Source organism: Brienomyrus brachyistius, chromosome 4 (assembly GCF_023856365.1).
Source record: "Brienomyrus brachyistius isolate T26 chromosome 4, BBRACH_0.4, whole genome shotgun sequence".
Lineage (NCBI taxonomy): Eukaryota > Metazoa > Chordata > Actinopteri > Osteoglossiformes > Mormyridae > Brienomyrus > Brienomyrus brachyistius.
This window is the reverse complement of record NC_064536.1, coordinates 31,245,186-31,266,639: the sequence shown is the minus strand read 5'-3', so window position 1 is coordinate 31,266,639 and position 21,454 is coordinate 31,245,186. Positions and strand designations below refer to the sequence as shown.

At 43.5% G+C, this 21,454-nt stretch overlaps 2 protein-coding genes across 2 annotated transcripts; both read right to left on the bottom strand.

The window, feature by feature from the left end:
* Positions 1–1,502: 1,502 nt before the first annotated feature.
* LOC125740343 (uncharacterized) lies at positions 1,503–6,801 on the bottom strand. Its single transcript, XM_049011331.1, has 2 exons — positions 4,799–6,801; positions 1,503–1,628 (listed from the first exon to the last, which is right to left on the bottom strand). The coding sequence occupies exons 1-2, from the start codon at positions 5,656–5,658 to the stop codon at positions 1,574–1,576; spliced, it is 915 nt and encodes a 304-aa protein (XP_048867288.1). The 5' UTR covers positions 5,659–6,801; the 3' UTR covers positions 1,503–1,573.
* Positions 6,802–18,713: 11,912 nt separating this feature from the next.
* On the bottom strand, positions 18,714–20,692 carry LOC125740339 (E3 SUMO-protein ligase ZBED1-like). Its single transcript, XM_049011325.1, has 4 exons — positions 20,382–20,692; positions 20,125–20,274; positions 19,520–19,782; positions 18,714–19,410 (listed from the first exon to the last, which is right to left on the bottom strand). The coding sequence occupies exons 1-4, from the start codon at positions 20,629–20,631 to the stop codon at positions 18,925–18,927; spliced, it is 1,149 nt and encodes a 382-aa protein (XP_048867282.1). The 5' UTR covers positions 20,632–20,692; the 3' UTR covers positions 18,714–18,924.
* Between the last annotated feature and the right edge of the window lie 762 nt (positions 20,693–21,454).

The following is a 21,454-nucleotide window of genomic DNA, read 5'->3' as shown; positions in this document are numbered from 1 at the left end:
ACCTGAAACTGGCTCCTCTCCAAGTTGTGGAGCTCCTCTGGGAGCTCCATCAGGGCCATCTGAGCCAAGGGCAGCTGCATCCTCTGTGTTGGTTTCAGTGACTATCTGCCTTTCGTGCAGTACTCTAGTGCAGTGGTTCAAATGATGCCACGTGTTACTCCTTTCTGCCTGTACCGCTGTTGCTGAGGCTCATGTCACCTTGAAGGGTTCCTCTCGTCGGGGCTCGTGCCACTTTCGCCGGAACACTCGCAGGTAGACTTTATCTCCTGGAAAGATGACTGGCTCCTCCCGGTCTGTGTCTTATTTCTGTGCTTTCTCCTTTTCCTGTTTGGAAATAGCTTTGTGTATTTTGGTTAAAGTCCTCATGTACAACTTTAATTCATCCCCCAGCTGATCTAGGCTGGGTCCCTTATACGGCCCCCTCCAAGTCGATCCAGGCATTGGTCTCCCTGTCAGCATTTCATGCGGAGACAAATGCGTCACCCTGTGCGTTTCCATCCGATACGCCATCAAGGCTGTTGGCAGTGCATCTACCCAGTTCATTTTCATGGTGGCGCAAATCTTATTCAGCTTCTGCTTAAGTGTGCCATTCACTCTCTCCACCATGCCCTGCGACTGAGGGTGATACACACATCTCAACCTTTGTTTTATTCTCAGCTGTTGAACCACTAACTTATTAACTTTCCCCACAAAGGCAGCTCCATTATCAGAGCTTATTTCAGTTGGTATCCCAAACCTCGGAATCACCTCTCTGATCAGGAATTTCACCACTGTCATCGCCCCCATGTCCTTGGACGGTATTGCCTCCACCCATCTGCTGAACCTGTCCACAATCACAAGCATACATCGCTTTCAATATGCTGTTTTTCCCATGTCCACATAGTCCATCACCAAGTGTCTGAACGGTCCCTCAGGCACTGGAATGTGCCCTATTGGGGCCGTGATTGATTTGCGCACATTGTTTTTAATGCACACTTCACATTCGGACAACCTTGCATCCACCATTGCTTGCATCTGAGGTGCCCAGAAACCTTGTTGTGTAATTTTCCGTAACACCCCCCCCCCCTTGCACAATGGTCAAGACCATGCGCATCCGTTATGAAAATGTTCACCAGAGACAGAGGTGCGGCCAAAAGTCCCTCATGGTTGTGATACAGACCATTAGCATCCTTAGAGGCCCCCCTTTTTAGCCACACAGAGGCCTCATAGGGACCCGCACGCTCCTGCAGGGCCACCAGATCAGAAACAGTAAGGCTCTACAGTCACCATAGGCAAAAGATGAGCAGCCCTGACCTGTGCAGCTGCCCTGGCTGCCGCATCAGCGGCCGCATTGCCTTGTATAACAAAATCACGACCTTTGCGGTGGGCCTGACACTTAATAATAGCCAAACGCTTAGGACGCATCATTGCATGTAGCAACTCCAAAATCTGATTATAATGCTGAATGGGGGAGCCGTCACTTTTGCGAAACCCCCTTTGCTTCCAGACGGCTCCAAAGAGATGGCATACACCGTGTGCGTATGCAGAGTCTGTGTAGATAGTAACCGTCTTATGTTGTCCTCGCCGGCACGCTTCAGTCAAAGCCTTTAGCTCCGCTAATTGAGCGGAACACGGTTGTGCCGCTGGCTCTGAAACGAGAGTGTAAAAATCATCACCCTGTGCCTGAACTACAGCAAACCCAGCCTTTAAGGCATCCCCATCTCTCCAACATGAGCCGTCCACAAACAACACCATCTCGCTATTTTCAATGGGAGAACTCTCCAAGTCTGCTCTCAGTTTAGTGTAAACCAAAGACTCTGCCACACACTCATGTGGCTGCTCCTCATCCTCCAGGGGAATGCTGTCTGCAGGGTTTACTGTAGTGCAACGCTTTATTGTCACATCCGGGTAAGTGAGAAATGCAAAGTACGCTAGCTGCCTTGCTGGGGTCAACACAAATTTGCCTTTGTCAATAAGGTCCACCACCTTATGTGAAGTATAAATTGTCACTGGATAACCCATCTTGATGGCAGTGGCCTTTTCATAGCCTAAATAGGCAGCCACCACTCCCTGGAAACAGGGTGGGCATCCCTGAGCCACATTGTCCAGCTTCATGCTATAGTATGCCAATGGCTGCTTCCGTCTGCCAGGACACAAGTCCTGAGTGAGCAGAGCTGTCCCAAAGCCGTCCTTCCTGTTCCTGACATACAGATAAAACGGCCTGGTGTAGTCTGGGAGGCCCAGAGCAGGTGCATTCTGTAGCTCCTGCTTGATAGATTCAAATGCTACTGAGACCTCATTTGTCCAAATTAAGGAGGCCTTCAAATTAGTGTGGCCCTCCTCCTTTATCAGTGCCTGCAACGGTGCCACCTTCACAGCGTAGTCCTCAATCCAGTCCATGCTGAATCCTGTCATCCCTAAAAAAGTCCGCATCTGTGACACAGTCATGGGTTTCGGAGCCTTAGTGATCCCCTTTAACTGTTCTGCTGCTATAGCTTTCCTCCCATGGCTGATCTCACACCCCAAGTACGTAACCTGCTCTTGGCAGTACTGCTGCTTGGCCTTGGACACCTTATGCCCCCCTTTCGCCAAGACCTTCAGCAACTGCACTGAGTCCTGGTGGCAGTCTGCCAGCGTTTCAGCACACAACAATAGATCATCCACATACTGTATTACTGTACTTTTTAAATTCAGTCCATCTAAGTCTGCCTTAAGCACCTGATTAAAAACATGCGGCGAATGCTTAAATCCCTGTGGCATCCTCGTGTAGGCATACTGCTGACCCCTGTAGGTGAAAGCAAACAGAAACTGTGACTGTTCTGCAAGGGGCACACTGAAAAACGCTGAACACAAATCCACAACTGTAAACCATTTTGCATTGGGGGGCACATTTGTCAACAGTGTGTGTGGATTGGGAACTTCTGCTGTCTGATCCTCCACTACCTCATTTACTGCACGCAAATCATGTACCAGCCTCCACTTTTCACCTCCTGCCTTTGGCACAGGCAAGAGGGGGGTGTTGCAGCAGCTAATGGTAGGCACCAACACCCCTGCATCCAGTAATTCCTCTATCGTTTCCCTTATACCTTCCTCGGCTTCAGGTTTCAAGGGATACTGGTTTTTCCAGGGTGGTGTGCACCCTGGTTTAAGATAAATTTCCACTGGGCTAGCTGAATTTACTAGGCCTACTTCTGTATCGTGAGCAGTCCACACCTCCTCAGGCACTTCTCTTTCCATTTCCTGCCAACATTCCTCTGTACTTTCTTTTGCATCACACTGTACTCCTATCATGCTCCACAGCCACGGATCTCTGTTGTCTAACTTCAAATCACCTACAACCTTTGCACTCCACTGAATCCTTAACATCTTCTCTCCTGCCACTGCCTGCACGCCTTCACGCACCGTCGGCACCCAAACCACCTGCTTTGCTCGCTGCATCATTTCTCCCAGATCCAGCATGGACTGATTAAAAGTCATCGCTATGTGGGGCTCCGTGTCTGGTATGTTGTACCATTCTCCCACTATTCCCATTTTCCGTATCGGAATGGCTACTCCCTCAGGGTCTAATATTATCCCGTCTGTTATCATGTACATCCTTTCTTTCTCCCAGCCAGGCAGAGACTCTATGAGCTGATCCCACTCACCCTTTATTTCAGGATCACTGAATTTTCCCCCATCGCAACAAACCTATTGCTATATTTGTTCCTGTATAAATGGACTCCACTTTTCTAAAATTTCCCAAATTTTTCCAGTAACATCTTCAATCCCATATGAACTATACTGTCCTTTATGGAACAACAAATTTTGTCACAAGAGGCTGTACTGTCCACTGAGCACCTCTACACCCCCCTCTGTACATTTTATGTCTATCTGCAGCTGACACAAAGCATCTCTGCCTAACAAATTCACTGGGGTGTGCTCTGATATTAGTATGGGCATATTTACATTTTTGTCCCCTATCTTAATCTCCACTGGAGCAGATTTTGGAATATGCTGCACTTGTCCCGAGAATCCTATGGTCCTGACCTTCTCAGCGGACCGGGGGATATGACTGGCATCTTTTAGTCTTACACAAGTGTAGGTGGCTCCAGTGTCTATCATCATTGGAATTACTTTGCCATTTATTTGAACCTGCAGCATCGGCTCAGCCTCAGACCCCTTACTCAACATTGGCATCTGAGATACCCCTTTAGGATTCTCTGGGCACCCCTAGAATAAACGTCCCTGGGCCCATGGGTTGATCGGACCCCATGATCTGTTATTCTGCAACTGCGGATTGCCACCCCTGCCTCTATTTGGCATTGGACCTACAGAGCCTCCTGGATTAACCGGGCCCATAGGGCGTGTCGGGCTCACCCCCTGAAAGGGTGGATTTGGGCAAACTCTAGAGGTGTGTCCGGGCTGGTTACAGTTCCAGCACACCAGCTGAAGTGGCCTGTTCTCCAGTCTTCCCATAGACTGGGATTGTCTAATTTGTGGGAAATCAGGTGCTCTCTGATCACCCCCCCACCTATCATATCTATTCTCTCTATTCCAATCAGGGACCGAAGGCCAATTAGTATTCTGAGGGGCCCCAGCGACAGGAGACTGTCGGCTGTCTACAGGCTGCCCCCGGGGGCTGGGGTCCGGAGAGACCACTGGTGCCTGGACTTTTTTCTTTTTAGCGGTCAGCTCCTCCAGCTGCATCTGATTCAGTTTCTTTGTCAGCTCCCTCTCACGCTCTTTAGCAGAGTCCTCCTCCTCTCTGTACAAGTCAATAGCATGAATCAGCTGCTCACGGTACTGCTCCTCAGGCATAATAATAAGTCCCACAACTTGCCTTAGCCTGGTTCTCACTGGCTTAGGGAGCGCGTCCTGCAGTGCCCTCCGGTACAGACCTCTGAATGCCGGATTCTGCAGGTCCTGCTCTGTCTCAGTGCGCCACCGTTTTTCTTGAGCTTGCAGATAGGCAGCTGGGCTCTCCCCCTCCTTTATGGGCTCCACCTTCATTTCAACCACACTCAGCCGTGGAGGAAACATTAATCGCAGCTGGTGCCAGAGGTTAGCACGGTAACCGCCAAAGGGACATGCATCATTCAAAGGAGTCCCTGTCGCCGCTGCCAGGCCACTGCTTCGCAGCAATCTCTCCATTGCGTCCACCCCCAAAGCGCGAGCCATAACTGCCTTTATGTCCCCTATCGCCAGGAGCCGACCCATAGTTTCCTCCTCTAATGCTTTTATCCACTTTCCGGCCCCTTCTGCTAAGACTGGGAGTCTGAGAAGCAGGCCCTCCAGATCCTGTCCTGCCCACGGCACATACTGTGTCTGTGCTCCTTTCACCATTAACGGAAGTGTAATCGGAGTGTACCTGGTGGGGGCCCTTACAGCCCTCCTGCTTCTCACTACTCTATCCTCTACTCCTTCCTCACTTTCTGTTTCCGTCTCCTTCTCCTGAAACTGACTCCATCCTTTAGATGTAGGGTTAGGGGTGTCCAGCAGGTGCATCAGCCCTTCTGCATCACTACCACTACTTACTCCGTACCCCACCTTTTTAGCACTTCCCCTTTTCTCAGATCCACATGCCTGGCCTTCTGTTATTAGCTCACTTCCTTGCAGTCCTTCCTCCACAGCCTGCCGCAGCAATGCACTCACTTCCCTGTGTTGGGGAAAGCGCCCGGCGTTTCCACCCCAACTCCACATTTACGAGACACACACTTTACAGTTTTACTTGCAGGGGTACCCACACTCTCTGCAATGCAAACTACAGCAGAATGTGTTACAAAGGGTGGTTCCCCTTGGCTTCTTTATTTATAATCAGTGGGGGGCGCAAGAGAGGGAAGTGAGATTCTTATCTAAGTAGGCAGCTGTTAACCACCTACTTAGAGTACAATAGCTAAGAGTATGTGGCTAGAAGATAAGAAATAACGTATATATGTATTTACATTCATTGTTGATCATACAGAAATGATAACAAGATGATTAACAACTGTTTCTTCAACCTAACACCCTGTATCCATCTAAACAACTTGCCGTTCCTTTCTGCTCCCTTCCTGCTTCCTCCGTCTGTGTCACCTCACCTTTGAATTCTACCTTCCCCTCTATTACTGGAAACTGACCCTTGTACGAAGGAGGTGGGGCTTCCACTAACGGGTATTGACTTTGATAAGACGGTGGCCATATTTCTTCCTTCCTCATCTCTTCTTTCTCACTTAATGCCTTTCTCATTGCTTTCTGGTCCCTTCTCCGGGTCTCTCCCTTTACTTTAAACAACCTCAAAACTTCCAGTTCCTTACGCCTTTTCTTTTTACGCCTTTCTGTGTTCTTATTAGCCTTATGATACTTTATCAGAGTCTCCATCTCCTCACACACTGCTACATCCCATGTGCCCCCTTTAGGCCACTTAGTTACCAGGGCCTTTGTTCTATTCTCCCACTTTTTAGACATCTTTTCTATCTTTGTTTTAAGCAGGGGGTGCTCCCTCCCCAGCTGCTGTACTGGTGTGTCTGCTGCCTTTACTGGGCCCTTCATTTTACTGTTTTCCTCCACTCTACTGTCACTTGGGCTGCTTTCCTGTCTGGTATAAAAATTATCAAATTTCCTAACAGCCAACCCGTGTTCTATTGTTTTCCTTTCTTTTCCTTAATAAGAATTCTCTCCCTGACTGAACCTACTTCACCTTAAAGTGTCACTGACTCTAAATTATTTTCTACTTACTCCTAACGTTGCACCCAATTATCTACGGGCACACATATACAAAAGCCTCCCTTCTCTCCTTTTTATCAGCCTGATTTTACGTTTGCCTGTCCACCATGCACACGAGCCTCCTCACGCTTTCTCTGTTAAACTCTCTAATTCCATTGAAGGTCACAAAACCCCTTGTCTATGACCTGTTGTTCTCTCACAAAGATATGCTTTAATACCCTTATTCTCTAAACTTAGTCTCTATAGTCCATAGAATATTCTAATCACATTTTATTCAAAAAACTTTATTTTGAGATTTGTCAAAATTCTAAACTCACCTACCTGCACTTCCACTACTATAATTGATTTTTTATAGAAATGCACAAATGCTCTATCCAGTCCCCCTGCTAGATTGATCCCTTTTTAATTTTAGTTTTCTAAGCAGTTTTACCTCTGGGGTGCTTATTTCTGCTTCATACACCTTATCACTCAACTTATCCGTCAAAAATATATGTGCTTTTTCTCTGATTCAACCCAAAAATGCATATATGATCACTTTCCCCACTTCTGCATAACAAAACCAATCTGATCCAGCAGACCTTTAAAATCCCCACAACTTCTAATACTTAGGCTCTCTCTGGCCTTATTACTTTACCAATATTTTATTTGCAACACAACATAACCTTTGCTTAAAACAATTCCTTAACAACTTAGCAATATCTTTGCATCACGACATAACAGCATTTAACAACTTAAAACACACGGGCCCCTCCCTTAGGGCCACCCAACCTTTACTTTATCAGAACAGGGAGACCCCCCCCTCTTAGGGCGATGTCTCTGACTCACACTAATCCAAGAACCTGCAGCACAAACACTGGCCCTCTCTCAGGGCAATACCTTTAAATCACTATTAAACCTTCAAGGCCTCTATGCCTCGCAACAGTATATCAAGCCCTCAGGGTCAACTTTCCCCTCCTTCAAGGCGCTTATCTCTGAGGGAATATCCACACGTGACCCTTCCTTTAGGGATTTCTCTCACATCACACACACACACTGGGCCCACTGGACACTGCACAAACAGCTCTCCTATCTTTAGTTCTTCTAATCGGCGAGTACCCTTACCGGGAGGCTCTGCCTGGCGGCGTATGTCCCCGAGACACCCCCGTCTCCGTCTCCTTATTCTATTTCCCTATTCTATTAAACAATAATAAAAAGCTTTCCTTACCTACGTTTGGGCGCGCCGCTCAAATGCAGACGGGTGTCTCCCGGTTCTCCGCCAGGTGGTCGCCTCCCCAGGTCTCTTCTCCGATCCTGTTCGTGACGCCAATTTATGTCGTGGTTTTTTCTCCTTCCCCGCCAAATCAGAAGTCAGAGGGCCGCTTGTGTAGTATCCAGAATTCAGTCTTTATTGCAACAATGAAGTTACATCCAAGGCTGGACACGTAAAGTGTGTTCAGTACTGTTTTACACCTGTTAGGTTGAAGAAACTGTTATTAATCATTTGTTATCATTTCTGTATAATCAGCAATGAGTGTAAATATGTATATACATTATTTTGTTTTCCTTTATCTTCATACTTTAGATTATATTAGTTTACACGTATCCTGAGTACGTGTTTAAATAGTTGTCCACCTGAGTAAAACCACAACTTCTTCTTACTCTCACAGTCCTTTCTTTGTTCTCACTCCAAGACCCCTGCCCCCCATTGACTATAAATAAAGGTGACAAGGGGAACCACCCTTTGTAACACATTCGTTTGTAGCCTAGCATGCAGAGAGTGTGGTTACCCTTGCGCAAGTAAAACTTTAAGTGTGTTGTCTCATAATTAATAGTGTGTGCAGAGTTGGCGTGGAAAGCCTGACGCTTTCTCCAACAGAGGGTATACTGTAGGTAGGCCTGTTTGTGTCTGTTTGTGTGTGTGTACGCGTTTGGGTGGGTGGTCATGTACATAGTGCTATAAAAACATGTTATGTTGACTTTGTAGGGACATGTTTTCGATCCCGAAAGTAAGAAGATACTGAATTTTATTAAATTCTGTGAATGCAGTCAAAGGAATAATTCAAAAAGTCTTGCATTTTGTTTGGTTGCTTACTGTTACTGCTTGGTAACTACTGCAATGTTTAAGGTTGCCATAGTTAGGATTGGGGTTACGCCCGTACAAATGAATGGAGAATCTCCACAAAGATTCAGATACCTAATCTGTGTGTGTGTGTGGATTAGGTGTATATTACATTGTGGGGACCAAATGTCCCCCACAATGTGACAAAAACCTGTTATTTTGATGTTTTGGGGGGCATTTATCAGGTACTCACAAAGATCTGTAAATACAGTCAAAAAACTAACTATGCCAAAAGTCTTGTATTTGGTTTGGTTACATATGGTTAAGGTTAGGGGTTGGTAGGGGTTAAAGTTGTCATGTTGGGATTACAGTTTTCCCCATAGAAATGAATGGAGAGTCCATCCATCCATCCATCCATTTTCCAAACCGCTTATCCTATTGGGTCGCGGGGGGTCCGGAGCCTATCCCGGAAGCAATGGACACGAGGCAGGGAACAACCCAGGATGGGGGGCCAGCCCATCGCAGGGCACACTCACACACCAGTCACTCACAAATGCACACCTATGGGCAATTCAGCGACGCCAATTAGCCTCAGCATGTTTTTGGACTGTGGGGGGAAACCGGAGTACCCAGAGGAAACCCCACGACAACATGGGGAGAACATGCAAACTCCACACACATGTGACCCAGGCGGAGACTCGAACCCGGGTCCCAGAGGTGTGAGGCAGCAGTGCTAACCACTGCACCACCATGCCGCCCCTGAATGGAGAGTCCCCACGGTATTATAATTACACACCTGTGTGTGTGTGTGTGTGTGTGTGTTGTGTGTGGTATCAGATCAGTCCCTGAGGCCTGAATGCTTTTCCAGATGCTAGGAGAGTGAAAAGATTATGTGAGGGGTGGGTGCGGTCATCCACAATGTTGGTGGCTTTGCGGATGGAGCGTGTGATGTGAATGTCCATGATGAAGGGGAGAGAGACTCTAATAATCTTCTCAGCTATCCTCACTATCCGCTGGTCTTGTGATCTGAGGCGAGGCAGTTCCCAAATCAGACCGTGATGCAGCTGCTCAGGATGCTCTCAGTAGTTCCCCAGTAAAATGTTGTGAGGATGGGAGATGGACTTTTCTCAGCTTCCGCTGAAAGTAGAGGTGCTGCTGTGCTTTCTTGACTATGGAGCCTGTGTTGAGACAAACTTGTGTGTTGTTTTTGTTTGTCACATAGCGTAAAAATTGCCTAAGGAATCAAAAATGTGGTTCCATGGGGTTCCAGACAGTGGCCTTTTTTCGAAGACAGTGAGACTAAATTTTATACCTAGGTGCACCAGTTATGACATTAGTCAGGTAGGCTGTGGTCTGTTAGTTGGTGACAAGTGGCTGGTGATCCATGCAACCCAAGCAGAAGTGAGCAGAACTTGTATCAGCCAAATAGACAGGAGCCCCCAATCAAACACCACTAAGAGGAAAACCAGGACCTTAAATCCCTAGTAAAAGGCCTAGATGAGGTGAATGAATGGGCTTGTCACTGTGTGGGATGGCCACACCCCTTCAGTACTATGGCCTTACTTGTAAACATATCCAGTCCTGTGATACAGGCCCTCTCCTATTCCCTCTATACATGCTTCCTTTGGGTTCTATTTGTGAACATTATTATGTAAAATATCATTGCTATGCTGGTGATACGCAGCTCTATCTGCCATTAAAACCTGGTGACTGCTGCTCTCTGGTGGCCCTTTCTAACTGTCTGGAGGATATTAAGAACAGGACAGCAATGACTTTCGTCCAGATTAATGAAAACAAGACAGAGGTAATGAGTTTTGGTCACTCAGGGTCTGTTCATGAGAACAATTAGGGCCTCATTCAGAGAACTTCCAGTCACATACTTCTGTAGGCCAAGTCTGCAATATTGTGACCACCAGCATGACTCTAAAAAGGATGACACTTGTATCCAAAAAGGAGGACTACAGCACAGAAAGGAGGATGACATCTGTGTGCATTGGTTCCCATATAAAATTTGGTCAATGAACAAATTTCTCGATCAGATTCCATTTTTTTAAACTAATGTAACGCCGGTGGGGCGCATATCCCAGCATGCCCCGCGTACAATTGTAAATAGAAGGACCATGACAGGCACCCAACAAGCACCGAACCCAAATACACAGATGGGAAACACAATGTAGTCAGATGCTGAACTGCGAAATGCACATGCAGTGAGAGATTTACACACACTAAATACACGTTAGGATCGGACAAGGTATACACACAAGACATGGGCAAAGTGTAAAGTGAGGTAGACCTTCAACAGCACGTCAGTCCATTGCAGGGCAATGGAAGCTGGAGAAATGCCATGTGAACAGCAGAAATGTGGTCATACAGGATGTGAGGGTGAGACTGTGTGCTGTATACAGAGGGTCTGACCTCACGACTTTGTTTCAGTCTTTAGTATTGTGATGACATTGTGATAGCCCAGTGATAACTATACTGGATGGGTGGTACCCCTTTAAAGAGCAAGGGGAGATGGGATACCATTGTGGTATACAAGCAGGTCCTCAGGGTTGTCACACATGTTTTTGTGAGGTGTACACTACTGGTTGCTTGAGCCCTTGGATGAGACACTGGTCAGTGCCCTGCAGAATCGCTGTGGGCAGTGTGAGGACTTCTGCCCTCTCAGTTAAACAATAGGCGCAGGCACTGAGTCAAATGAGTCTCTCTGCATCCTGGCTAATGATATCAAGGGGTTGTGTAGGCGTGTCTGTGCTCACATGGCTCTATCAGTACAGAGTGAACTGGCCAGGGACCAGTTTATCCAGACACTTAACCCCAGATAGCTCACATTCAGACACAGCCAACGCACCCTTGTATGCATGTCTTTTCTTTTTGGTAAGAAGTTGAACTTATGTTTAATATGTTTTATAGTAAAACAATTCACTGGAAAAGAAGGATGTTATTTTCTTTTATGAAAAGACTGATATTGAATACAATAGGAAATGTATATTAAACCTTTTTAATTTACATGGGAAATATTTTATTCATAGATGTAAATATGGACAAAGAAGGAACCCAGGATCCAGAACTTTAAAATCGAAATGGTACTTTATTTCCAAACTCTGCATGGATCAAAAAACAGAAAAGCTGTTAAGACCATGGATGCATTTTCAGCCTTGAGCTTACCGTTAAAACTTTTTCTCCTTTTTCTATTCTGTGCATTTACCCCTGTCTGTATCTTGCTGTATTTCGTTTTGTTAAGTGTGTTCAAATGAGAACATCTGCATGTTGTTGTTTGGAATGCTTAATAATAAATAATAATAATAAAAAGAGTATCATGCGTGCAGCCATCTTTGTTTATGTACGGCTTCAGGGTACAGCCATGTTTGTTTACATTCTTTTTTTTCTCCCAGAAGCTTTATTAACAACATAAAATTCAGAACAATATACAGAAATACAAATTCTCATGGCCGATGTAAGAACTATAAAGAATAAGCTAGGGGGCAATCTACCGAAAAGAAAAACAAAATAAATACACAATATGGGAGCATGAATAAAAAGGGACACTTTAAACAATAGGTTTTCATTAATCTGATGTGAGATGATTCTAGCGCTTTTCCAGTTTTTTTTTATCTACTTAAAAAAGGATATTACAATTAAAATTTATTCAAGAACTAGGGAAAAGAGGGCTTGTTACTCCTTCACTTACTACAGTGTCTTTGTTTACGTTCGGCTTTAGGGCGCGGCCATCTTTGTTTACGTTCGGCTCCAGGTCGAGGCCATCTTTGTTTACATTCGGCTTCAAGACGCGGCCATCTTTGTTTACATTCGGCTTCAAGACGCGGCCATCTTTGTTTACATTCGGCTTCAAGACGCGGCCATCTTTGTTTACATTCCAATTAAGGGCGCGGCCATCTTTGTTTACGTTCGGCTTAAGGGCGCGGCCATCTTTGTTTATACTCGGCTCCGGGACGCCGCCATCTTTGTTTAAATTCTTTTTTCTTTGTTTATACGAGGAACGGTTACTTGAGCTAAATCTGTTCAGTCTCAAGCAAAGGAGACTGAGGGGGGACATGATCCAGGTATATAAGATTCTAACAGGTTTGGATGCTGTTCAACCAAATAGTTACTTCAGCATTAGTTTAAATACACGAACTCGTGGCCATAGGTGGAAATTAGCGGGAGAACATTTCAAGCTGGATTTAAGGAAGCACTTCTTTACACAGCGCGTAGTCAGAGTATGGAATAGTCTTCCTGATAACGTAGTGCAAGCTGAATCCTTAGGTTCCTTTAAATCAGAGTTAGATAAGATTTTAACAACTCTGAGCTATTAGTTAAGTTCTCCCCAAGCGAGCTTGATGGGCCGAATGGCCTCCTCTCGTTTGTATAGTTCTTATGTTCATTGCAGAATAGAAACCCACAAATGCAGCTCCCTCCACCAGCAACGCCAACCAGCTTAAGCGCTTCTATGCTCAGTTTGATATGGACAATAAAGAAACTGCCACAAAATCCATGCCCCTGATGACCAGCCCCTTATAATTCCACCACCGTTGTGGGGTCCATACTACAAAGAGTCAACGCAAGGTAAGCTGCAAAGTGCAGACAAATTTACAACCTACGCTACCAGGGGGTTCATTTGAAGCCGGCACCCGGCGATATTTCGCCGCCTGTGGGTAAGTACATAGCCGGCTACTTTCAGTTGTTGAAAAAAAAAATCTGCCTCTGTTACCAGAATCAAACGATCAGCACTCGGTGCCACAATAAAAGATTTATTTTGCAGAAATTTCCGTGTTCTGTCTAGGCGCAGCCATCTTCATCTTAGCTTGGCTTTCTTAATTCTTATCTTCGTTTTGATTGGCTATTTTTGGCAAGTTTTTATTCTGCGTTTTCTGATTGGCTGATTGAGGCAAGTGGACAAAATGGCGTCTAGAAAGCGAAGCAGCCTTCTTGACCAGTGGCTGCAACCGAGCGCGAAATTGCCCAGGACTGAAGGAACTGAAGGTGAGTTTAATACTTAATAAAGTGAGACCAGCATGGCGTAACACTATACTATTTCATCCCGGTGTCGTCGCTTCGTTTGCTGCATGCATTGCATTGACATACGACTCGACTCGTCGACTTATTCACACAGTACAGATGCACATGGATCAGACCAGCAGCAGACGATCGATATCTTCGTTCGTTTGAGCCAACTTCGGCGTAAAATTGGTGAAGAATATGGGGAGATATTGCATGACACTGATTTTGTTTGAAAGCTAAGGCCGACAGCTTATTTACAAAGTAAAATATTCTGACAAAAAAAAAACGACAGAACGCTGGAGCATCTGAACTCGCTGATCTAGTTGTGTGTGTAGGCTAGCTACTATTACTAGCCATATAAAATACAGCGATGACGTCACGATCAGCCGAGCTTGTTTACAAACATTAACACGTGTTCCAAGTTAACCCATTCTGACAGTTTTTATACCATGCGTGAAAATTCAGTCTTTCTTAGTAAATTCAGTCTTTCTTATTTGATTTTCAGATTGATTATTTACCCTGTACTGTGCCTGTGGAATATTTCTAGCCGAGTCTTGACATGAGTGTACCTGGTAGGATTATGGAATTATTTTGATTTAGGAGACCACTGAATTTACTGAATTTAAGAAGCTACATTCAGACAGTTGTAGTTGTAGTGTTAACATGTCTAATAGGGTGTGAAATAAAGTCATAGACATAATTTCCTTTGTCACGTTAACTTTATTTTTTTAAATGATTGGTTAATGGTTAAAAGTCTTATTTCAGACACTGGTAAGCTGACCTCTTGTTGATGAAACCATTACTTGATAATTGAGCACTGCAACTGACCAGTACATCAATCATTAATCAACATAATCTGAGAATGAGATACATTTGGTGTCCTCAGTAACAGACTGCTACTACTACTTAGTACTACTACTGTATGATGAAAAATAACCCAGAGTTTGTGTCAGTAAAATTTGGTGGAATGAGGCCTCTAAGATGCCTGAAAAAGGGACTATTAATGGGTCTACATTTCAAAATTTCCCCAGAAGGACCCCTACCACCCCCTGAAATTGGTTTACGTCTCATGTCTCAGAGTTTGCATGTCGAGTTTCCCTAAACAATGGTAGCCACTTACTTTCAAGGTGGTAGCCTCCTTCTCCTGAAACTAATGAACCCCCTGCCCTACATAGTGCACTACGTTTACTTTGTACTATGAGTTCTGTCTTTGCACCATATCTGTTTGGCACTATATGTCAGTCATTCCTGTTATTCAGTGATTTTTCTGTCCCCATAGTTTACTTACATTTTCTCTAACATGAGTCACATATTTAAAGCAAATAGCTTATATATTTAGGTCTTTATCACGTAAAGAGATATAATACGTATTAAAATATCATTTTGTATATACACACCTTTTTTGATGTATGCATTAAGGCTGCTATGATTAGTGGACATAGTGGATGACATGTCTTTCTTCAATATCACTACGTAATTATTGGAGTAGTTATTCTCTATAGCCCTGCAGTGACATACAGTTTGTTGTTGTCAAAATTAAACTTAAACACTCAATGTGATTTTATGCAGGAAAATTAATCGTTTAGATTGCATCAGAGCTGGAAGGGGGGATGTGACCTTTATGGAGTAGAATGAGACAGAAGAGCTGTAAAATAAATGGTTATGCTAACTGCAGTGAGGCCTCTTTCACGCAGATCTGCTCAGACTGTCTAGTCAGACCATGAGAGTCAGTTAATGAAGGAGGTTTGGATTGTCTGCTGGGAACCTGTACAGCCGGTGCTTTGTACTGCTGATGGCCTCTTCTTCACACGTGCTTTGCTGCCACCTGCTGGTTAAAAAAAAATCGTATTGTATTGCTTATTGTTAAAAATTGTATAATTGTGAATATTTTGATTTAATAAATATTCTGATTTAATTAATATTTTACAAATATTTCAAAATTAAATGTAAATAGTTGTGGATTTCAGAGCTCCCCCTCAGAGCCCACCAATCAGTGACCATCTTGTAGTATAATGAAAGACATGAAATTAGGACTTTTTTTCTCATCCTGTAACGTCTCTCCTGCATGCCCTGTTGCTGTACCACAGTTCCTCCTGTCATCAGAAGCAGCACCAGCACCTGCCTGCCATCACCTGCCCACTTTGAGACTCAAATCTTAAAATATAGACAGTGTGAATTGGGACCTTGACATTTTGCTCATATCACTTCCTGTGCCGGCACTTGGAGGATGGGCTTCCCCTTTGAGTCTGGTTCCTCCCAAGGTTTCTTCCTTCTAAGGAGTTTTTCCTTGCCACTGGTTTGCTCTCTGGGGGCTTTGGGCAGGGGATAAGGTAAAGTGATTTGAGACAATGTAATGTGAAAATGCATGACAGAAGTAATGTTGAATTGAATTGAAATTAATCACACCAGCTTGTCTCAGCTGACAGCAGCTCTTACTTATCTGATGAGGGGTAAGGGGAGAAAGATATCACATACCTTCTAGTCAACATCAAAATAAATATACATATAATAATGTATTGGAAACTGGTATAATACTCACTAAATGGGACCTATTATGCTTTTCCCTTTCTATTAGTGTGTTTTATGGCTTCAGGTGCATGTAAACAGTCTGTAAATTCTTAAGACGCAAAGTACATAGCAAAGGGAGTAACTTTCACCACGGAAACCACTCTTCTCTCATCTGCCTAAAACACCTCATTGGAATTCCAGCCCTTATTTTCACAACACGATGAGGTCTCTTCATAACACAATCCTTATTGGCTGTCTACCTGCAAGGATCTGTCTGCCAACTGCAAGACAGGGGAATGAAGGGTAAGCCGACCAATCAAACCACACGGGACTCATTGGGGGTGGGATTAGACAGAGGGTGAATAGAGATATGCATTAATGAGAAAATATGTGTTTTTGGAACACTGAAGCATGCAAACTCTATTCTTGTAGAGCCTAAAAATAGAATTATAAATTGAAAGTGAGCATAATAATGCCCCTTTAAGCAACAGTAGGCTGCTGTCTATGGTGCTGAATGCCCGAATTGGCAAATTTTACATAAAATTCCTTTATCTAATGTAACTATAACCCTCTAATTTTGTTGGCAGTGATGCTATGTGAAGTCTACTAGGTTGGTATTGAAAGGATTACAGTGGGTAATAGGTGATTTAGATGAACCTAGATGAAATTTGACATCCAAAAGGGTTTGGGCACTCAGTTCAACTTTGGACAACAAATCTTCCCAGAAGTTTCTCTCTGTCTCTCTTGCTAGTTATTTTCTGTTTCACCTGAATCAAGGAGGAATCAAATGCACAAGCACACTGTAGGATATATAAGATGCAAACCCATTAAAAAGCTTTTTGTTTAAATATTATAAAACATATTTACATACATTAATTAAGTGCTTTGAAACTTCATTTAGAAAAAGCAGGCGATGACCAGCCCAACCAGTAGTTCCATCTCAGATTTTTCAGAATCTCTTGTCCCTTGGATAACTTTTGAAGTCATGATATAACTAATTTTCAGCTCTGTCTTCAACTTCATCAGTTAGATGATCATTGTGGAGGGAAATGCAGTGAAGCCATGAAACATGCTAGATTTAAACTTTTCAGGTGTTTCACTGAGACACATTGCCAATAAGAATTACAAAAATCCCCAGGTAATTTAATTTAATAATTTAAAGTAAAAATTAATTAAATTTAATTATTTAAGATAATAAATTACCTTTGTCTTTTCTATTTATGTGTGCAGTTTCATTATGGGTTATTGCACTTAATTTTGAGTACTCAGTTACAAAGAGAATGGGTCACTCCAGTATCGATGGGTGTCCCAGAAGGGGGCCCGGCCGTGTCTCGATCTCCCGGAGAGGGAGACGGGGACACACCATCCATGGTCGCTGCTCCGGCCCCGCTGCACGCTCCCACCCTGCAAGGCCCTTGGAGCCCTCCAGGTCCTGCTCCTGCCCTGTTCTGCACTCTGCCGCTGGACTACTGCATCTGGGCACTTCACTCTATATTTACATTTATTTAAATTACATTTTTTTTGCTTTTTAAAAACTAATCCCTTCCTTATTCCCTTTAGAGATATTTAATATGATTATTAGGATAAAATATACCATGTCAAATTCAGTGTATACGTGTCTACTTGGCTCATAAAAATGATTGACTGAAGTCAGCTTCCAAAAACCATTGGCGCTGTGTGTACAGTGAGTCGTGTCATTTGATTTAGGCTTAAAAAGCTTTTGTTGAAAAAGACATATTTCGCATATACCTATTTTGTGTCAAGTGTGTGTAGATTGTAAAATGAGAGTTAACTGTAAAATCACCATTCATCCTGTGAGAATTTTTGTTTTAGTTATGACTTCAAAAGTTACCCTGACAAGGCATTCTGTACAATCAGAGATGCAACTGCTGGTTTGAACGTAAAGTTTCAAAGCGCTTAATGTATATGTCTGTTTTATAATGTTAAAACAAATCTTTAATGTGTTTGCACCTTATATCTCCTACTAGTGCTGGGCGATATGGAAAAATCATATAGCGCAATATGGATTAATTTATATCACGATAACGATATATATCACGATATACCACAATAAAGTACGTTTTCAGTTATTCTCTGAAAAGTTTGACAAAAATATCATTGCATACTTTTTTTTGCAACTTTATTTTGAAGTTACATTTAACTGAACTGTCACAAATGAGAAAAATACATTTTAGTTTAGCAATATAAATGTATCAAATGACAACAGATGTGGTGGAGGTAGAGCTACAGTAGCCTTCACATTTTTTTTATCCACATCATAGTTATTTAAATAGTATTATCAAAATAAACTATTAAAAAAAACAATTAAAGTGCACAACCATTTCAAGTTTCTGAGCAGAAAAGCACTCAATTATAAAAAATAAACACAAAACATTTTTCAACCTTGTAGTGCAAAGTTTGCAAACCAAAATAAAGTATCAAAAGTAAATATCAGAGTTGAACATAACACTGTTTAAGGCATTAGCCATGAATAAAAGTGCAAACATAAAAGGCTACTTTGTAAAAGTAGAAAAAATGTCTCTGTCAAATTTAGAGGTTGAGTGCGAGGAAGACAAGTTGGTCAACTGTGTTTGGCTTAAGACATGACCTCTTACATGTGATGATGTTCCCACTCGCACTGAAGGCCCTTTCAGATGAAGAACTAGTAGCGGGAATGCTTAAGTACTTCTTGGCGAGCCTGGCCACCGATGGGAAACTCAACTCATGCTGCCTCCACCATTCCAGAGGGTCGGTCTCCGAGTCAGGCCCAGGTGCCTGAAGATACATGGAGAGCTCCAGTTCAATGGATGCTCTGCTTGGCTGGGAGTGGGTGGTACCTTGACCACCAGCTCTGCTGCAGCTCTCATTTTTATGAACTCCACCCTCTCTTCCTTCATGTAGGCTGTCTTAAACCGTGGGTCAACAAGTGTCGCCATGTCCAGAAGGTTGTTGGTGGTATGGTCATCATACTTTTCATTAAGGTACTTGAGAATGCCCTCTTTTATTGCTTTTGTGAGCTCTGTATCCCCATCCTTCTGGCTGAGGATTTCGTTGTTAAAGAGGTGCAGTACCGGCTTCAGAAAAGATACGCTGACATACTTCTCCCCCGACAAAGCATCAATAAACTCGAACAGTGGACCCAGTGCTGTGTTTAAGGACTCTAGCACCACCATGTCTTGCCAGCTTGGCACCAGGTGTCTTGCCTAAGTCAGATAGCAAGCAAAGAAAATGGGTTACTATCATGAGGTGAATCTAGGCTACAAACAAATCAGAATCCACAATGAAAATCAGTGTGTAATGTCCATGTCTCACCTTCTTGTCTGCAAGGAGGACCTGTGAAAGAGCTTTCTCCTGTTCAAGGAACCTCTCTATCATCTGCTGCCGAGAGCCCCATCTTGTAGGGGTTTCAGTTATGAGCTGATGGGGAGGCAAGCCCAGCACTGCTTGTGCCTTGGCCAAGTCACGTTTTCTCTTCCATGAGTTGGAGAAGGCACTGACCACCTTTTTACAGACTCCAACTGCACGTTCCACAGCCTGCTTTGTAGATGCTGGTGTGAGAGCTTTCAGAGCGTTCTCTGTTTGGATCAAATGGAAAAGTATGTAATTTAATAACATATTTTGACATTTTAACTTGATCATGTATTCCTTAACCAATTTATGGATTTATTTAACATTTAACGTATGGTAATACAACTAGATCTGTGGGCAGCTAGTATTCAGTTTTTGCCATAAAAGGGTAAAATAATAAATAATGAATAAAATGTAGGCAAGTATAACTTGTTCAATAATAATGTCTTGTACATCAAACATAACACAGGATAACCAAACTAATCTCAATTCACTAATATTTTTGCTGTTAGTATAGTATTCCCATTGAAATATTACACTAGGCAATTTTTAGATTGTTTTACACTTACCAATGGCTAGCTGTAGACGATGACCAAAGCACTGTAGCCGTTCCCACTCATTCAGTTCCATTGCAGAGATGTTGTTAGTGGCATTATCCGTGGTGACACAGACAAGGTGGCATTCTTGCAGTCCCCATGTCTCCAGTGCATCTCTCAGACCTAGATAGATAAATACTTTAAGGGGTCTCACTCGGAATTACTACAGTAAAAATGACAGAACAGTAAACTAAAAGTACATCATACAAATTACTGCACGAGTAACGCACCTTGGGCTATCATGGCTCCCGTGTGGTCATCTGGAAAGTACGCAGTCTGTAAACAGCGAGCACGGAGGATCCAGTCTTTGCTGATGTAATGGATGGTTACGCTCATGTAGGGCTGCGTAGCTCTGCTCGTCCACAGGTCAGTTGTCAAGGCATAATGGACCACACTGCGAACATCCTTCTCTACTTCGGCCCGGCATGCGTTATATAAGCGAGGCAACTCGACTTTACTGAAGTGCTTACGACTGGGCATAACGTACCTCGGGTCAAGGACTTTGACGAGGTCTCGGAAGCTACTCTTCTCAACTGTATACACGGGGGTCATGCCTTTACAAATGTAATGCAAGATGGCACATGTGATTTCTTTATGGCGCTGGGACGTTTTTTCATACGGTGTGCTTTTTATGAAAGACTCTTTAATTTTAGGCTGGCTATATTTTTTCTCGCCACTTGCCCGGGCTGTTTCACAACTTTCTTTACGTCGCATTTCTTCGATTCTCCCGTATTCTTTTTCGTGGACCTTCTTCAAGTGGTAAAAGAGGTTTGTTGTGTTAGCGTCGGGCGCGGAAACAGTCTTTTGGCAGAGTTTGCATATGACTGTCTTCTGCTCCGTGTCAGAGCTCTTGAAACCAAAATGCAACCAAATCATTGACGTACCCCCACGTTTCGGTAAAAGTACTTCTTGGGATGCTGCCTGCATAGCAGTTTCAGTTTGTTGCGACTCCGGGCATTCATCTTCAACCTCTTGCTTCTCCATCACTCACGAGTTAACTAGCGTAAAGCATGTCGCAACAACGTAAAGCGTCATGTCGCAAAACCACAAAACGGAGTTACTTTGCGAAAAAGTTTTTTTTTAAAGTTCATTTTTATTCTTTATTATCACTTATATAAAGGGTAGAGTATGCATTGCATAGCGACAAGACATTATCATACATTTGTCATAGCCTATTTAATGCAATATTTTCGTTAGTAAGTTAGTAATTAGGTTAGAAACGATAGAAACGATAGAAGAGAAATAGGACGATAGACACTTTTCTATCGTCCCCACGATATATATCGTCATGTCACCCAGCACT